At 40.6% G+C, this 19,448-nt stretch overlaps 2 protein-coding genes across 2 annotated transcripts; both read left to right on the top strand.

Moving 5' to 3' along the window:
* The first annotated feature begins 713 nt into the window (after positions 1-713).
* On the top strand, positions 714-9,352 carry rcbtb2 (regulator of chromosome condensation (RCC1) and BTB (POZ) domain containing protein 2). Its single transcript, XM_028419944.1, has 12 exons — positions 714-910; positions 1,718-1,852; positions 2,583-2,733; positions 3,142-3,308; positions 3,386-3,544; positions 3,660-3,767; positions 3,848-3,990; positions 4,221-4,411; positions 4,926-5,052; positions 5,766-5,905; positions 5,997-6,127; positions 6,230-9,352. Exons 2-12 carry the CDS (start codon positions 1,727-1,729, stop codon positions 6,368-6,370), a joined length of 1,584 nt encoding a protein of 527 aa, XP_028275745.1. The 5' UTR covers positions 714-910; positions 1,718-1,726; the 3' UTR covers positions 6,371-9,352.
* A 6,558-nt stretch (positions 9,353-15,910) lies between these two features.
* On the top strand, positions 15,911-19,033 carry lpar6a (lysophosphatidic acid receptor 6a). The gene has a single exon (XM_028420609.1). It carries the CDS (start codon positions 16,650-16,652, stop codon positions 17,730-17,732), a length of 1,083 nt encoding a protein of 360 aa, XP_028276410.1. The 5' UTR covers positions 15,911-16,649; the 3' UTR covers positions 17,733-19,033.
* Positions 19,034-19,448: the final 415 nt, after the last annotated feature.

Below are 19,448 nucleotides of genomic sequence, written 5' to 3'. Positions count from 1 at the left end.
AAATGAAAAGAAAACATTTTAGTTATATGCTATTATTTTACCCCATATAATGAGCACACAAATCACCTATTCATTTATATAAAATTGCAGATAACAGTTTTATCAGTTGAATATTATGATACATTATCGTCACACATGATATTTACATGATGATGAATAAGTGTATGTTTTACCTAAATCTGAAAAATCTTGTGCACTGTCATGCACCAAGACTAGGTTATGCATGGCTCCACCTGCTGGGCCTTTCAGTGGAGTAGTCTGAGTATTCTATTAAACTTGGAGTGAAAATGATTCCTTCTCAAAGCTGCTCAGAGATGACCCCTTGAGACAGACCTGGCCAAAAATATTCCCCTACAAAGCGGTTTGTGCTTGAAGATCTTTGACATTGTGTACATGGCAGTCTAAAGTGTAAACCCTAAAATCTTTTTCTTTCTCAAGACTTTAAAAATTGTTATTGTTCAACTAATTGTAATGAGTCTATTTGTTATGTAGACTTGTGTTATGATCTATATGTATTAGTTTTATACTGTCAACGATTATTATTCCAATCAATAATAAATTGTAGACTATTTTTTACGGAATGTATGGATTATTTCAATAACAAAATGCCTTTATTTATCACAAAACTGTTACAAACAAAAACAATGGTCAAAGCTCCGATATCAATGAACGCACCATGCGATTACAGGAAGTTAGGCTTTTTCTCTCAAGCGGTGGTGTAGCTGTGCAAGCTAGCTAGCTACAGTACAACAACTGCTACTGCTGATGGGAAGCGAGACCCCGTACAGACCGCCGACATCATTCCAGTTGGGGGGTTATTTGTCAGATATGTTGGCTGACATTTTTCCTGTGGTGCTGATGATTTTCAAGCGACATCGCGGACGAAAACATTAGCTAGGATAACAGCAAGGTAACGTCAACAGTTGGAATCGGCAGCAACAACAACACGCTAATTAGCTTAGTAGTTTTTGTTGTGTAATAGTGTTGTTAACACTTTATTACACATAATGGACTTCTATGTTGCTAAAATGGAAGCCGTGCAAGTTGCACAAGGGAACAGTGTTTAGTTTATGTACGTTTGTATCTGCTTTAGCATTTTGCTGCTATGAAGGAGGGCTGTTAGGTTGGGGAGGGCTGGCGTCCATGGTGTCTGAGTTCAACTTCATGTTAGTGCTTTATGAGAGACAGTTACTGTACTTCTGTCAGATTTAGTAATAAAATTGGTCGTTTTAAGGAACTTTGAGGAGCTGTGACTTGCATGTCATATTCGTATTCAATGGGTTATAGATTTTTACATGCCTATTATTTAGTATAATAGTAAATAATTAATAATAATAATAATAAAAGTCTATTCCTCTGATCTGACAGATATATATAATTTTTTATACGTGTTTTATATGTGTCACCAGTGACATACACAATACTTGTTTTCAACTCAGTCACAGTGCATACTTGTATTAATCTGTCTGCAAGACTGGGCTCCATGCCCAGGGGCAGTCTGTGCTGCAAGAAACTTTGAAACATGGTAGCACTGTAAATAATTTAACCTCTCAGTTTTTACTTTATGCATTTTTTTTGTAGATGAGGACAATATTTTGTTGGCACGTTCTTTCAGCCATTGGGATAGCTTAGTTTGGCATTTCTTTTTAAATAACTGAACTATAAAGTCAACCAGGGTTAATACACATTCATTGTGTTTCATCCCTTTCTCTCACAGCTGAATAGTATGCTGGACGTGGGGAAGTGGCCTGTGTTTGCACTCCTTCCTCCTGAGGAACTACGGCTTATCCGGCAGGCTTGTGTCTTTGGCAGTGCTGCAAATGAAGCCCTCTATGTTACGGTTAATGATGAGGTAACATTTGGGTTTTAAGTGAGAGTGCTCTAATCCCCTTGTTTTGCAACACTTGATAAACCTAATCTACTTCCATTATATTGATATGATTACTTTTTCGTGTGGAGAAGTGGAAGGAAAAATGCTCCAGGCCTCTTGCTCTCTTGTTGATTCACAGTGCAGATCCAAGCAGGGGGATAAGAAGATAGAATGAGGCTATCTTTAGCCATACAGGCCTAATACCTGAGCAAGCTGCATTTTTATCCTGTGGAAAGTTGCTGTGCTCGTCTCATCTTTAGACCTGTGCTTATTTGTGTGCCTCCACAGTGCAAGCAATTGATGTTTAGTGTTGGGATCTGTACTAATTACAAATATCTTTGAGGAATTATGGAGCACATTACATTCAGGCTGACCTGTGTGTGCAGCTATTTCCATAGTTCATTTTACTTAATGTTAGATTTAAGGTTCTAAAAGGATGCTTTGTGCATGTTAGAGGGTTATGTATATTCTTCTCACATAGAAATACCATTAATCTTAAGATCACTAGGTCACATGACATAGATGCTATGTATGTATATAACCATTAATGTCGTCTGTATTAGTGTGCAAATGATCTAGCCATGAATTAATAACCTTAAGTAATTGTATTAGGTTCAAATACCAAGGATATATCACTCAACTGTATAATATAGGATGCCTATCTTGTTATTTATCCAGAATTGCTCCAGCTGTGGTTGTTTGGTTTTTACAGGTTTTTGCTTTAGGCACAAACTGCAGCGGCTGTTTGGGGCTTGGAGACCTTCAAAGCACTATTGAGCCACGCAGGATTGATGTCTTGTGTGGAAAGAAGATTGTGTCCCTAAGCTATGGAACAGGGCCGCATGTGGTTATCGCTACTGCAGGTAAATGGTCCAAAAAAACGTCTTGTTTGTCCCCAAGGTGAAATTTCCTGAGGATGCAGAGGAAGGAGATCACATACAACCAAGACAACATGTTACAGTATATCCAAGCATGTACACAAAAACATCTACTGGGAGGTCTGGGAATTTGAGCCCTTAGTTGCCACTGTGCTAGTGTTATCTGTGTTTTTTTGCTCTTTGTCTGCATGTGCAGTACAGTTTAGTCTTTCTCTCACGTTTCTGTTCCACACTTATCTTTGTGCAATATTTTTAAGTCACACAGATGTCATTCAAATCCATGTACCGTATGTGATGTCTACTAAGAACAGTCCTTGGCTGCTTCTTATCTGTACATAAAACATTAACCACTGTGACAACATCAAAGGTTTACCTGATGCTGTGCCCATGCAGATGGAGAGGTGTTTGCTTGGGGCCACAATGGCTACAGCCAACTGGGAAACGGCACCACCAACCATGGACTCACGCCCGCCCTGGTTTCCACCAACCTCCTCAGCAAGAGAGTGACAGAAGTGGCCTGTGGTTCCCATCACACTATCGCTCTCACAACTGATGGAGAGGTACTTCACACTCCATCATTGTCTGCCGAATCTGTTAATTTCTTTGGTCTTGAAACTCTGTCTATCACTGTGTTAAGGTGTATGCATGGGGTTACAACAACTCAGGCCAAGTTGGTTCAGGGTCTACTGCCAACCAGCCAACACCACGTCGGGTCAGCAGCTGCCTGCAGAGCAAAGTGGTGGTTAACATAGCCTGTGGTCAGCTCTGCTCTATGGCTGTGCTGGACAATGGAGAGGTAAGGGGGTTGGCAACAGACTGCAGATGTGTAACATGAATACAGCTACATTTGGTTTGTGCCACATTGTACCATGTATGGCAAATTGAAATAGCTGATTGTCCTTTGTTTGTAGATCTATGGTTGGGGCTACAATTGCAATGGTCAGCTAGGTTTGGGCAACAATGGAAATCAACAGACCCCATGCAGGATCGCTGCCCTCCAGGGTGTCAACATTGTTCAGGTGAGAGCAATACATCTCATTAAAAACTCTTGTTTTTGATTGCTTATTCACCTTAATTATTCTCTTGTTTCCCACTGCAGGTTGCCTGTGGGTATGCACATACATTGGCACTTACAGATGAGGGGTTTGTTTACGCTTGGGGAGCCAACTCATACGGGCAGTTGGGAACAGGCAATAAGAGTAACCAGGCTCTCCCTACCCTGATAACCACCGACAAGGAGAGGTTAGTGCTTGAATTTTTAACCTGTTCTAAATTACATGCTTCTCTGTAGCTGTTAACTCCACATATGGTTTACTGAGACATAATTGGTAGAGAATTATTATTTCGTTACCAAGTCATATTTATGCATACTTTATACTGTGCATTAATTTAGGCTGCAGCCCCCACATTAAAATTTACAGAATGCTGTTTTACTAATAGTGTAAAGGTTTGTAATTTATTTTTCTGTCTAGGATGGTGGAGGTGGCTGCTTGTCACACTAGCCACACATCAGCTGCCAAGACACAGAGCGGTCAAGTTCTGATGTGGGGTCAGTGTCGAGGTCAGGCTGTGGCGAGCCCCTACCTCACCCACTTCAGCAGCACAGATGATGTGTTTGCCTGTTTCGCAACGCCAGCAGTCACATGGCATCTCCTCTCAGTAGGTAAGAGGGTTCACTAAAACTGAAGAAGACTGATCCTGTGATTCATTTATTAGTGATTATTCAATAATGTCACATTTACTCTTTGCAGTTAAAGATAATTATGCTGTGGGCACATATTTGTGTGTCATAGGTACAAATTCCTGGAAATGGTTGAAGACATAAACAGGAAACTCTGTTTCCTCTCCAAGTTAAACAAATGTTTAAGTTGGTGTCAGCCATCATAAAAAAAAAGCTGTTAAATTTACAAGCCACTATAATAACCAGTACTCTTCCATATCTTTTTCTGTATCTGTTAGAAAAACACTACACTAATATAACTTGTGACTCCCTTAGAATTAATTTTCAGAATGTAGATGCTCATGTCTGGAGCTTTTAATGGTGTCTGTAATACCTCAGCTCTTACAGGGCTGTTAAATAGACATAAGACATAATGTAGCATCATCCTACAGGTTTGATTTGGAAGAAAAATACTTTATTCACTTGATTCTAACAAACACTTTTTTCTTTCTGCCAGATGGGGATGACTACCTGACAGTTGCACAGTCTTTAAAGAAAGAGTTTGACAGTCCAGAGATTTCAGACCTGAAGTTCTTGGTTGATGGGAAGTGCATCCACGTTCACAAAGCTCTGCTAAAAATCAGGTACACATAAAATCCAGTATAAAATGTGATCTGTTGTCACTTCTAGTTATAATCAGTTTGCTAAAGCATACCAAAAGATGGCTGCTCTGTGTCTGCTGAAGTGCAACATTTAGAAGCTGCTTTTTGGTTTATTTTGGTCATTGTTTGATGACTTTTGCATGCACATAATGTTGAGGATCTAAAACACAGTTTAAAAGTCTTCCTCCTGATTCTAAACAACATAAAACCATTTGTAAATGTGTAACATACTGTGCCATCTTTTTTTGCGATGAATTTAACATTTACTGACTGTGAGCGGTTTCCTATATTTAAACCTCATCCGCTCGACAGCGCTTCCTTGTCTTTCCTGTTAAAAGTCATGGGGGAGCAAAGACAGGCCTATTGTTTCCCTTTTTCTTTTTATAACCACTCTTGAACACAAAGTATCTGCATTCCAGCCCCTTGCTCTTTTGCACTGTCAGTAGGAAGGAGCCAGACTGTCTGCAACATCAATTTTAGCACTGTCACGAATATGCAACGGTGCAAAATGCATTCTTTGGTAAGATCACATGCAAATGAAGTCGCAATAGAGAGTGAAGACTCAGCTGCTTGGTCAACCATTTCTGTAGGAGAGGCCATGCTTTGAGCCAATAGAGATTAGCAAAGAGAGAGGGGCAAATAGTCTAATGCAGATGCCTGTAAGGAACAAACATGGGGGTTGTGTTCTCTTGCAGGTGTGAGCATTTCCGTGCATTGCTGAATGAAACGGATGAGGATTCCATAGAAATCCACCAGTTCTCATACCTGGTGTACAGAGCCTTCTTGGAGTATCTCTATACAGACACTATAAACCTGCCACCAGAGGATGCTATTGGTAAGTCTACACAACTGAAACCAGTCAGTGCCGAAGTCCTACACAACATTATGTGTAACATGTTACATTGTTTGTGGGTGTGTGTGTTTAGGGCTGCTGGACTTGGCTACTTTCTACCGTGAAACCAGGCTAAAGAGGTTGTGCCAGGAAACCATCAAAAGAGGCATTTCTGAAGAGAACGCTATCACTCTGCTCTCTGCTGCTGTCAAGTATGAGGCGCGGGTAAGATAAACATCCCCTGACACACATGGTGGTGGAGTCCTACACGGTAGCTTGTCAGTTATGCCCCTCAGCACTGACCAGATAAGCCCTCTTCGTTTTTAGGACCTGGAGGAGTTCTGCTTCAAGTTTTGTGTCAACCACCTAACAGCTGTCACGCAGACCCAGGCCTTTGCTGACATGGATCATGACCTGCTCAAGAACTTCATTAGCAAAGCAAGTCGCTACGGGGCCTTCAAAAACTGACTAGAGTGGCCCCCATACTGATGAACTCAACACAGGAGGTTTAAGCTCACAGAGGAGACGACCCCGAGACCAAAGTAAACACCCGGCTGATCAGCACTTCAAAGACTTGTCACTGGGGATGTAAATAGTGGAGTTGCAAACGGTTTAATGTTTCACCCACTAAGTGATGCTTCTGTGTTACTGCTCTAAACATAGCCCAAACACAGTGGTTGCTTGGGGTGTAAATATTGGGTTACACCACTAGTCTTGTCACAAGCAGATATTTGCAGAGGCTGAGCAGAGAGATGTGCCACAGCGGGCGTCTGACGGTACGCTCTGCTGGTTCTGTGTTTGATACGAACGCCTGCAGGGATTTTCCTCACAGCTCAGACAGACTGCCTGACAATGCTTAACATAATCTACTGCAATAGAAGAGTTTGATATTGAGGTTTAAGTTAAGCTGTTATCGCACTGCCCTCTTCTCAGCTAAATCCTCAATGCATATATCAGCCTGTAGGACAATATGTCTGATCAGTGTAGATAGGAAGTGATCAGCCATGAATCAACCCTTCACGCTGTGCTGCTTTTCCTCTGAAGCCTTGATTCTCAAATTTCTAGGTTGAGAAATAGTAAAGGAGAAAAAAACATGCAAGCTGTCCTCAGTTTTTGAAAACTGCAGCTTATATTTGACAGCCAGTTTGTATCTGGTTTTCAGTATTCTCTTATCTCACATAAGTCAATATTTTGCCTCTTTGCTTTATATTACAGTTAATCATAATTGAAGGGTTCAACCCTAATATCAAAAAATCATTTTTGTGTTTCCTGTACTGTTGTTTATCCAATCGCCAAAAAATGCAACTGGACCAAAATCCACCTGCTTTGTTATGAACAATTTCATTAATGAACTGTTTTCCATCATGCAAGTGCATCACTGCACAGAAGACAGCATTCATTCACCCATGACTTGGGTTTGTGACAGCATGACCAGATGTAAACATTACTGGCGGCCTCTTCATTTGAGCCGGCGCGGATGCATGCTGCTTACTGCACAGACAATACTTCCTGCTTGAAACTTCTGTGTGTCTTCCTTTAAATTTATTCAGCTATATTTTTAAGCAATCCAAACCTAGAACAATCTGGTTCCATCATATTGGTGAAAATTGAGAAAACTCACACCACATAAAAATGTATAATTTGAGGTGAACTGTCCCTTTAAGGCATTGCTTGGTATTTGTATCGACTAACGTTTGCACTGTTATTTTCTTTGCTGTAGACAGTTGCCACCGTCAGCAGACTGATAGGAAAGGGTGCAGTCAGTTACACAATTGTTGGAGATAAGAATGCACTGTTGATTGAGTACCTGTGTTCATATGAACCCTGGCTGTGCAGCTGGAAACTGTGTGGATTCCTAATGTTACACTGTAGATGCAGCTGATTTTTACAGTTGCATTTTGTTGTAATTTGGTTTGTTTACAAAAAAAATGTTTGCTTTTTTATTGTTTGCATGTTGGCAGTAAAGCTGTAGTTCTTTTTATATGCTTCCCCGGATAGTACCTTGTGGTAATGGAAATAGTGATGCCTGGCTTAGTGTTATTTCCAACTGACTGTGTTGGAGCCTAAGTCTTATATAGGACCACCAGGTCTTTAAATGTAGGTTATTCCACTTTAAATCAGTCTGGATAGAATAATGAAACATAAAAATATTACTTTTAATAAGCCATTTACTTCTTTCTTTCTTTTTTTTTTTGAACATTTTGATAATTACTAAAAAAATTGTTTTTGTTTTTTATATTAAAAAAACATTTTAAAAAAGGTGTAAGCTACTGACAGTGGCACTAATGGTAACATTTGACCATGCAATATATATTAAAAATGAACTACATAATCCAAATGTTTGTGCAAAAACTTGCTTTGTATTAAACTAAGCGCAGCCTTTAGGTGGCAGTGTGTCCGCAGAAAGCCTGCCTAATGCTGTTAATGTAAATCATCACTATCTGTGTATGAGTTGGTTTTTCTCAGAAATTCATTTTAAAACTAGAGTGATGTGCCTTTTGTTTTACTGAATCATGCAAAATACATACTTAACTTTCCACAGGAAGTAGCAACAGTAATATTTGAGCATGTGTATGTATCTTCCTGAATGAGTGAGCATGGCAGGAGGTTACAGGATGTGGTCCAAACAGCAAGATTATCTGAGACTCCTGATCAATTGTAAATGTACAAACACAGCTTTGAGGCTCACCATGATTCATTATTATTCGAGGTAAATTGATCATCTTTGGTCACATTCACAGCACTTAACTATATGCAATAACATGTCAGGTTGTCTGCTTTATTTAATTTTTGTGTTATAGCCAGAGAACACATGCTTAATGTCACTGTTTAATAGTCTAGTGTGCTCACTGTAAGTGGATGTGACATGTGCTAGCCTAAAGGTGCGTGTGACATAATGTAACAAGTTACACAAAATGAATCATCACAGCATACACAAGTTAAACGGTTTAACACTGGAAATGAGGAAGTGTGTAAGAGCTGCTAACTGTAACTGGCTCTCTGCCACGTTCAAATTCTTCTATACTCCCACAGTGTGATCTAAATTATGGAGGTCTTTTGATTAGTCCAGCGGAGAAGGAAAGAAAATTAGGAGTAGAAATATCGCCGCTTTATGTTTTGTTCTGTGTGCTGAGTTAAATATAAATCCTCAGCCTCTGCATTGAAAATGTAATATATGATAGAACAAAGCTGCTTCATTTCGTGCAGTTTGGTTTCCAGTTTCATGTGGTTTGCTTCTTCTCACCACTGCACTTTGATCACATCCTGTACATCCATCCATCCACTCATTCTCTCAACCCGCTTTATCCTGTGTAAGGTTGCAGGGACATCCTGTCCTTTCACATTAATTTCTGGCTGCAGTATCATGTTCATGTTTTTAGGTTTTTTTGGTAACCTGGTGTCTGTGCAACCTGTAAACTGTAGACATAAGAACATAAAAAACACATAAATAATTAAAACATAAAAAAATTACACAAATGAAAACAATAAAATATTAAAAGCAAACATCAGCCGTCAGTCAGCCTGGCTGATATGTGAGGGCAGTTTTTTCTACAGTTTTGGGGTGAAGAAGCATGATCGCCTCCCAGCTTTATCATGGGAACAACTAAAAGAAACAGATCTGCCGACCTGAGGAAGCGTCGTACGGCTGAAGAAGTTCAGACAGCTGCTGTGGGGTGAGGCCAAGGAGAAAACAAAACAATTTTAAAATCCATGCGAAAATGCACCGGGAGCCAATGAATGAAGGCTAAAATCAGAGTGGCTCTGGCTCAGCCCAACATAAAGTGCATTGCAATAATCTATTCAAATGTGATAAAAGCATGGATTAAAATCTTTAAGTGATAGTGTCGAGAAAGCAATGGCTTGACTTTGGCTGGTTGTCTTAATTGATAAAAGCTGGACTTGACCACTGAATTAATCTGACCATCAAGTTTAAGATCACTGTCCAGTCTGACATTTGAAGGCCTCACTAGGGTCAAAATTATAACCTCAGTTTTTTTTTTTTTATCATTCAAGCTCAAAAAAGATTATTGACATCCATGCCTTGATCACTGCAATGCACTCTAAAAGCTGGTTTGCACCAAAGGCATTTTTCTCTGTTAGTGGCAGATAAACTTGACAATCAGCAGCAGTACACCCCACAGAAATAACTTAAATACCATTCAGCATTTTCACTCAGGCATGTGGTCCACCACGTGTTACCCTTGAGACAAAATTCAAATCTGTGGTTTAACAGTTGACATGAGACAAGTAAATGTATGCTTAAGCTAATATTTTAATGCATGGCTATTTTTAGCCACACAAACCAGACTTTACCCAGAAAAAAGGGGAAGTTTTTTATTTTCCAAACATGATGTTTGAGCCGTTGATGCCAGGAAGCTAAACCAGACCAAGCCATTTTGGTTTTAGGGAAATTGTATAATGGTGGTTGCACACACATGCGCTCACACAAATCTTATTACAGCACTACAGAGTGTTTAAAGCAAAATGTGTGAATGTTCTCACAGGGAGGTTTAAAAATACTGTATATGCAGTCAGGGGTTGTGGATCGGGGAGGGTGATCTGTGAAATGTGGGAGGTATTTGTTTTACAAAATCATCTAAAGCTTCAGTTGATAAGGCAGTGTGTGTGTATAAGTGGGGGTTTGTGTGCTGCCATTCTGAGAACTACAGCTCACTCCCTTTTTATCGTTCATCGTTAATCGTTTCTGTTTTAACTTTCTTTTTCACGTGGTTTTCCTAACAAGGTAAAGATGATAAAGTTGTGATTGATACTGATATTTGCATTTCTCACCTCTGATACAGATATGTGGGGTTTTCTGAAGCTTCAAGCAGGCATGTTTCACCCTGGAACACAGCCAGACTTTTAAACTTTCCATTCTTCTATATTTCGATTTTGTCATTCTGACAAAGAGACCCCTGTCAGCACTTTCTGGTCTTCTTGGAGTGCTGCCTCAGTGGTTTGTGTATGGACTGAAGTTCTGCTTTCACATGTTGTTTGTGGACGCCACTTGTGCCGCTTGTGTTTCCAAGGTGAACATGACAGAATGAGCTGAAAGTCCCGCTGAGTCCCAGTTAAGACTGTCTGTGGTCCAGAAGAGACTGGTTTTGCACTTTTCATCTTTCAGTGCTCAAACACAATCAGATTAGTTGCTGAAAGATTATATTATTTGGGATTAACTCTGTTTTCAAAGTCACATGTGAGTCTAAAGCTTGAATTACACTTCAGTGAAACTACAGCACAACACTCTAGTTACACTGCCAGAATACCAATGTTTCAAACAGTGGTGACTGAATCTACAGTTAATAAATGTTGAACAACTCTTACTGAAATTACTGCAGCAGAGTTTATATGTGATGCCCTGCTTCTTTTGCACATATGTAGTGTTTTAGTTTTAGAGCACACAATTACACACTAATGGCTACAGAACCATGAAAGAACCAAGAATGATTCGTCTGCCATCTTTGGTAAGACAGCTTCAAATCCAAGATTCCTTCCTAGTAATAAAAACTGGCATGCATGTTTAGGTAGTAACCAATCGTCTAATCCAGTGGTTCCCAACCTTTTTTCCTTAAAGCCCCCCTTGCCTGGGTCCAATACCTTGGGTGTGTTAATGGGATTTTATACATTTAATGTGCACAAATATAATTTTGGTAACCTCACAACTCAGTGCATGCAAACCGCAGGTTGGAAACCAATGGTGTGACCCAGCATCTCTCAATGGTTTTTGTTGAGTTGTAGTGAAAGTGTTTTCAGACTGCTTTAGCACAACATGTGGTTGATTTCTGGTGAGGTTCAGATTGATATGTCAAGACCAGTGGTGGAGGAAGTACTGAAGCTTAGTACTTGAGTAAAAGCTACGGAGCAAAATACAGGGTTTCTCACGCATAGGCCAATTTGTATCAGGCCGCGACACAAACAAGACCTGTTGCCACAAATTGATTTAGTGTTTTCTTTCCCAACGTGATTTAAAATATAACTGTCCTTCCATTCATTCAACTCTGCTCAACTCACGCTCCCTCTCATATCAGTGTTCTCACACCTACACACACTGACAGCTCCTCTTCTCCATGCGCAATGCCTGACGCCTATAAACTGTTGAAGGAAAACCGGAATCGGTGGATATTTGCACAGAGAACACGGTCGACGATATCTGGAGTTCACTCAACGTTATTAATAATGGAACATCTCGCACCCTAATTCAGCATAGATGGAGTTGATAATGCAGGAAACATTTAGGCCATTTAAGGTGAAATGCGATATATGCACATATTCAAATAAAGAATACTAACACCAAATGTGTAATTTATGAGTTACTTGCCTTGTTGTACCTTTAGTAGTTCCATATATGTAATTATAGTATTTATGTTATTAATGTATTTATGCAGTTATATTACACTATTTATTTTAACCTTTAGTTTACCAGAAAATGTTATTTTACAATACAGGAACAGGTTGACATATGGGCTGAGGGCAGTCTTGAGTTTATATTTATATTTATAGTGAAATAAAAAGCTTCAGCTGTTTTGCAATTCATTCCTTAAATGACACAGAATCTAAAGACTGGAACTAAAATAAGCACAAATTCAAGTAAAAACTCAACTTTAATTCTCCCTCCAATATAAAGTCATTGTATTTGTATGAGCAAACTAATTCTACTGCCCTGCCCTGTAATGTATGGAGTTGAGGCCAGTAGTTATGAACTTACACTACATGTCCTGATGACATCTGATGGATCATCAGACAGGTGGTGTGGCAGGCCCAGCAAAGCAGCAGTCCTTCTCAACTCATCTCATTTGTGTCCTGCAAGACAAGTATATGAATATGTAGTAAGATTAAAATATAACATAGCAGATACTGTCTAATTTATAGTAAAAGAATCCACTTACATCTACAAAATCCTGATTCACAGAGTCCAAGCATGCTCAAACGTCATATTTCTCAATAAATGTAAGTACGAGTCATCCAGTGGAGTGAAACATATTAGCCACGAGCCAGCATCAGCTACAAATTAATTGATAATAATTATCGATAACCCAGAAGTGCAAGAAAAAAAGAAGCCTCGTAATTTTTTTCCTTCTGTTTGGCGTCACAACATGGTCATTAAGGGCTGCGTGTATGACAAGGGCCTCCAGTGGCCAACAGACAAAACATAAAAAGCCTCTGCTGTAGCTTTCTGATAGTGTCCCCCCTTTGTGGTCAAATCCCAAAGATTAATATTTGCCTGACAGTTTCTCCTGCTCTGACAAACATCACTCTTTTAAACAGCTAAGATGGCGCCAGTAGCCCTTCTTTCTTTCCGGTTGTTGTTCAGCGGGGTGAGTTTAAGCTAGCAGCAGCTAACAGACACTCAAGAATTTTAGCATACTTCACACAAATGCCCCTACATTCTAACCTACTACAAAAACTCTGTTTATCTAAATATCAACATGACGCGAACTCATTTCTTTTTGACTTGAGGATCAAAACGATCGACTGAGATGTTTAATATCGAGTTCGCTCACCTCCCGTTAGCTTTCGACTGCTCTTGCAGGACTGAAATGATGAAGAAGCACCGTCAGCACGCTGTCAGGTCACGTTCAGCGGCCTCGCTGTGATAAAACGTATTCTTCCGCCGAACGCGGCTCGGCTTAGTCCTCTGTTATTGTTCCTCTCCACTCCTTCTCCTGACTTATTTCATTGACAAATTGCAAAGGAGGGGCGCATTATCGCCATCTACTGACGTAATAAAAACTTATATTATATTAAAAGCCATGTTGGTGAAGCCCGGATTCATCCAAAATTTAGGAACTATTTAACGTGTGTATTAACACGTACAAAGGTGAACAGTTCGACACATCCATAATTAAAAAAATAAAGGTAGAAGTTGGCATGACTTTTTGCTCAGATCCTTTTTTTTTACAGTGTATGCACTATTTTTCCTGGAGAAAAGTATAAGTATGTAAAAATGTATTTAAGTACAGTAAAGAAGTACAAATACTTAGTTACATTACACTACTGCTTAAGACTGGAACTTATGTTTTGGGTTTGACATCATTCAATGCATCGCTAGGAGGGTTTAATACACTACTAGGATAACATCCAGTGGAATAGCAGCAACAGTTTTTAGCCTAAACTAAGTCTGTTTCTGTCAAGGCTGAGGTGATAAATATCACGTGTGTCCAAACACTGTCGCTGATCATCCTTACACAACACACATTATGTCACCCACCATTGCTTTTATTTTGAAGGCTCCACAGTCTTGGCCTTGGAGGTGCCAGACAGTTTCCTGGTATTGTGAAAAGTTTTAACAGTCCAGGGATTTCAGGCACATGTTTGTGTTTAGAGGCCACATACTTGCATGTGAAGAGCTTGTTTTTATGTGCTGGATGGAACTATTTTGCGAGCAAAAGACAATAGTGCAGGTTTTTCTATTTTCTTGAGCGTTTGACTGGAGCCTTGATGATGTTTATTTTTTGCGGCAGGCTGACAAAGAGAGGCGCGCTGGCCATAAAACATCCTTTGATTCTTCGTAAGATTTTCCTTCATTTGTTTGGCTATTGTTGGAAAACTCTGAAGTCAAAATGAACTAGTGTCATGTTCCTATCACCAGAGGCAGCAAAATATTGTTGCAATCAATAACAAGCAGCTGAATGTATCTTATCTCTACAAAGAGGATTTAGCAGGAAAAACAGTTGTATGATCTGCCAGACAAGCGTTCGATCGCTGACAGGAAACCCAGCCAGGTAGTATGCTTCCTATCTGACACAGTTAACCACCCAGCAGCAAAGAGACTCAAACAGTTTACAGTATTCTCAGCTGAGTGGGGGTTGATCAAGAAGCTCTTTCATGTTGTCTGAAGCTAATTAATTATAAACTTCACATTCCTCCCTGCTAAGCTACTTCACTCCCAACAAATACCCCAATGTTTTCACCCACTGCCAAGCAGAGACATTCTGCTAAAGGAGAACCTGAATGCTGGTTTTTACAATGTGCTGAGAGGAGAAAGTTGTGGGCATGGATTGACAAAAGCAGCCGAAAAAAAAAAAAAAAAACACAGAACAGAGAAAGCTTTCTGTTCCTTCTCATTTCTAATGTCCCATGGAATATAAAAAGCTGTTCTTCTTTGGCAGAGCTTCGGCCCACACAGGCTGTCACACAGAAACACTTTCCTTTACCTCCCGTCAGACCTGTGGAGGCAGTCACCTCAGGCACTTCCACGGTTCTAAAGAAGTACTCAGACACGTTTGATACAGATGACTGATGAAGATAAACAATATCTTGTTTTAGGATAGAATCTTGGGACATCATGCTCTCCAGTGGTGGAAGTAAAGTTTCACTTTTTCCGTTATATATATATTAGGCTACTTTTAGGCTATCATTAGTCAAACAGTAGAGCTTTATGATACTGCTTGTTAACAAGTGATAGTGTACATTCAATCTGATATATTCAAATTATGATAATAACTTTATTTATATTAAAGCTACCAGTGCCATGTGCATCTTTTCTTGCCTAAATAAAACAACTTGTCATACAAGTTTGCTTTGTAGCACTAAATACACACTGCTGGTTATAACAGGTTAGGTCAGGTTAGCCCACAAATAGTGGTAACTTTGCCAATGAGCAAGCTAAACTTAGCCAACTAGCTGTGACTGGATTTGGTAGTGTGGTGTGTCCAGCCTGTGGGACATAATAAAACAGAAAATATATATATATCTTTCAAAGTCTCTGAAGTACCATTCTTGAGTACATACATGTTGTACATGTATAATTTATTATATAATACATTTTCAATTTGTTAAAATCTTAAGTGGATTTGTAGAAAACATGGTTTAATCTAAGAGTCTTATCTTATTTTCACCCATGTGTAAATACAAATCACTCGAAATTTCGAAATCGTGCATCTATGGATCAAGACTCATGAACCGTTATTATGAAGTTTTGATGAATTCCCTCTCAGTGCAGTGTGGTGTGCAGACAAAGGAGAGGGAGGAGCAAGGCTGCAGGCAGAGGGAGGAGGAGTTACTACAGCTGCCTTCCACTCAAAGTACAAAAACTGTGTCTGTGATACCGGCACAAAGGAGAAGTGGAGAGTCTGTCTGTGTGTGATGAGTGCTCCCCCCAGGCTGTTAGTAGGAGAGAAACTGAGGGACTCAGTTAAAAACGGAGGAGGAACAGCCAGCAGATCCTGAGGACTGATAGTGAACAGACATTGTCTCACACACAGAGAGAGAACTGGGGAGCCACCAGTTTTGCTCTGGAAGAAGCGTGGGGAGTTTGTGGTCAGGTCACTGTGAAACTGGCACACTGAAAAAGGACCAAAAACACAGGACAGGAGTTTTGACAAAGAGGCAAAGAGGACGGCTGCCATGAGGACGCCTTTCTAACAGGCCTGGATGTGGATATGTCATCATTCTCTTTGTGGACTGAGCAGCTCATGGTGTCTGGGGAGCTTTGGAGTGAAAAGGAGACACATTTAAAGTGACTGATTTGTAAGTAAAACTAACTTGTGGGGTGCAGCGTGGTGAAGAGACAGGGCAGGGGGAGGGGAAGACGCTCCAGGCTGGATCTCTGTCCTCTGGGGAGGGGTCTTGTTCAAGAGGGATCCCCCAAAATAACAACACCAAGAGGGGATGTGACCATGTGAAGCTGCTGTGTTGAAAAGAAATGGTCTGAATGCACTGTGGTGGTCTGTTCTTTGCTACTTATTCATGGTTCATTGTGCAGGGAAGTCCTCTAACATAGCAGACACCCCTCCACTGTCTCATCATGTTCAACACTACACAGCTGATAGACACTTCCACCTTGCAAGGGCATGGAAATAACACCACTAACTGTGAAAAGAATGATGGGTTCAAGTACCCTCTGTACAGCACGGTCTTCAGCATTGTGTTTGTCATTGGACTTATCACCAATGTTGTGTCCATTTACATCTTCACCTGCTCTCTAAAACTGAGGAATGAGACCACCACCTACATGATTAACTTGGTGGTGTCTGACCTGCTGTTTGTCTTCACGCTGCCACTGAGGGTCTTCTACTTCATCAACCAGAACTGGCCTTTCGGAGGCATGCTCTGCAAGGTCTCGGTGTCACTCTTCTACACCAACATGTACGGCAGCATGCTTTTTCTCACCTGCATCAGCGTGGACCGCTTTCTGGCCATTGTGTATCCGTTTCGCTCAAGGATGCTCAGGACTAAGCGCAATGCTAAAATAGTGTGCACTGCTGTGTGGGTCCTGGTGTTGTCAGGGAGTCTTCCCACAGGATTCTTGTTGGAGAGCACCAAGAACGACGTGAATGCCACTTATTGCTTTGAGAACTTTTCATCCAAGCAGTGGAAGTCTCACCTGTCTAAAGTGGTCATCTTCATAGAGACAGTGGGCTTTCTCATCCCACTGCTCCTGAACATCTGCTGCTCCATCATGGTGCTGCAGACGCTGCGTCGCCCCCAAACAGTCAGCTGCGGTGGGAGGTTGAACAAAAAAAAGATCCTGCGCATGATAATCGTGCATCTCCTCATTTTCTGTTTCTGCTTCATCCCCTACAATGTAAACTTGGTTTTCTACGCTCTGGTTCGCACTAAAACTCTGACGGGCTGCTTTGCGGAGTCGGTGGTTCGAACCATTTACCCCATAGCACTCTGCATCGCTGTGTCAAACTGCTGTTTTGACCCTATTGTTTACTACTTCACCTCAGAGACCATCCAGAACTCAATTAAGAGGAAGTCTCAGGTCAGCAACAACTATGATGTCAAGTTCTCTGAGGCCCTGCAGTCAGAATCCACCTCTAATCTGCAGTGCAGCCTGAGGAGCCTCAAAGCTAAAGTCTTCCACAACGAGTCCTCGGTATGAAATCTGTCAGAGACTGTGGGAATGTTTTTTTTTGTTTCCTCATCTCAGGGCAAATGTTTAGACCTGTCTCTGGCTTTTGCAGTATTACAACATGACCCTTCATGTCCCTCGCATCTGTGGAATTGTTATTACTAATTTCCCCTTTTCCTGTGGAATATACTGTAATTGTGTTAAACACAATTACTCTGTCAGTGACCTGGAAGGGAATGTGATCACAGAACAGCAGGACAGTAATGATATTGACTGCTTCATGTGCCTGTATATCTGTACATTTCCATGGTAAGTTGTGGTGCTATAACAATAGACTATTATCTATTAAATTAACATAAAGTTATATCAAGCTATAGATGTACAGAGCAGCTTATTTGTTTTTTTGAAATTGTGAATTACAGATCAGATAGGTCACAGAAGTGCCTTTTATTTTTGTGTTGTTGTATTGGTGGCATTTCATTGTTGACGTTGTTATTGACTATTAAATGCACTGACAGAGTTCCTCATACTGCACTCATGCCATAGTAATGAATAAAAGTAATTTACTGTCAAAAAAAACAGTTGCACCTGAAACCTTTTGTCATTTAAATGAGCACATAGTAAGCCCTGAGGATTGTAGTAACTGAAAACACGTGATTATAGTGGTACCATTAAGCCAAACTTCTCTGTATTTATGCAATGAGGACAAAAAGAAGTGGAAGTAGAGAGTCTGATTCCTGCTAGCTTCCGATGTGGCAACCAGTGTTCGAGGAGAGGAAGTCGTTGACAGTCAAAAACAGGCGTTTTCAGGGAAATGTGCATATGAAAGTGTTGTGTTAAAAAATGACACAAATTAGCTGGTGCCCCGAAGAGTTAAAGCATGTATGTAAGCAGGCAGGAATATCATGTTATGACCCTTCACCAGGGTCATGGTGTTTTTAATCACTGGCAAAGTTAGAACAGTCTGTACAGCTACACAATAAGCTGTGCAGCATGATCAACATGCTTACAGCAAAATATTCTGTGGGCAGATTTACAGTTTAACATCACTGATATAGGCTGAAGGTCAGCCAGCAGATCAATCTGAAACTCTGCAACCATGTGAGTGATTTCAGGACAGGGTTAAAAACATGTGCTGATATGGAAACAAACAAGTATGTGTGCAGAAGGCCTGCAGTCTCTAGCTCCAGCATACGACCACACAGAGCATCACAAACCCTGCAAAAGGTCGAGAAGAAGATTCACACATTCACCGTCACATACGACTGTGAGAATGAGTCAGGATGTGTATTCACCACATTCAGCCCACCAGGTACCTCAGCTATAGATCACAGTTTTAAAGATAACACTGTACCTTTCGCACCGCGTGCAAACAAATAAAGGGAAGTAAATACTCTTTTCACACCATCCTCATTTACGGTTACTAATGGCGCTTTTCATGTTTTGTAACTGTTCCCAGTCGACACTGATTACTCAATGTCTACAACATGCATTGCATGCACGCTTGTGTAAAGACACTGTATTGAGGGGGTGTATGGACCCCTCACGTGAAACCAGCAGGCTCCTCTGCATACACAACAGTTATCTAATCAGCTTGACCTGTCCTTCCCAGCAGGCTGCAGGATGAGAAAACACAGACACACTGCTTGTCATCACATACATTCTGTTCTGTACTGCTCTGGTAATTTCAGACAGGGGAACGTGCATCAAAGCACTCTCATACAGTGTGAGAGGGACTGAGGGTTT

The sequence above is a fragment of the Parambassis ranga genome, chromosome 13 (genome assembly GCF_900634625.1).
Source record: "Parambassis ranga chromosome 13, fParRan2.1, whole genome shotgun sequence".
Taxonomy (NCBI): Eukaryota; Metazoa; Chordata; class Actinopteri; family Ambassidae; genus Parambassis; species Parambassis ranga.
The sequence above is the reverse complement of the archived record's forward strand: the minus strand, read 5'-3'. Positions and strand labels throughout refer to the sequence as shown.

Bases quoted from the DNA above. Each gene is read 5' to 3' on its own strand.
- rcbtb2 (XM_028419944.1), top strand. From the start codon at position 1,727: ATGCTGGACGTGGGGAAGTGGCCTGTGTTTGCACTCCTTCCTCCTGAG. The intron at 2,734-3,141 runs GTAAATGGTCCA...GTGCCCATGCAG, and splicing joins TGTGGTTATCGCTACTGCAG to ATGGAGAGGTGTTTGCTTGG. The intron at 3,768-3,847 runs GTGAGAGCAATA...TTCCCACTGCAG, and splicing joins AGGGTGTCAACATTGTTCAG to GTTGCCTGTGGGTATGCACA.
- lpar6a (XM_028420609.1), top strand. From the start codon at position 16,650: ATGTTCAACACTACACAGCTGATAGACACTTCCACCTTGCAAGGGCAT.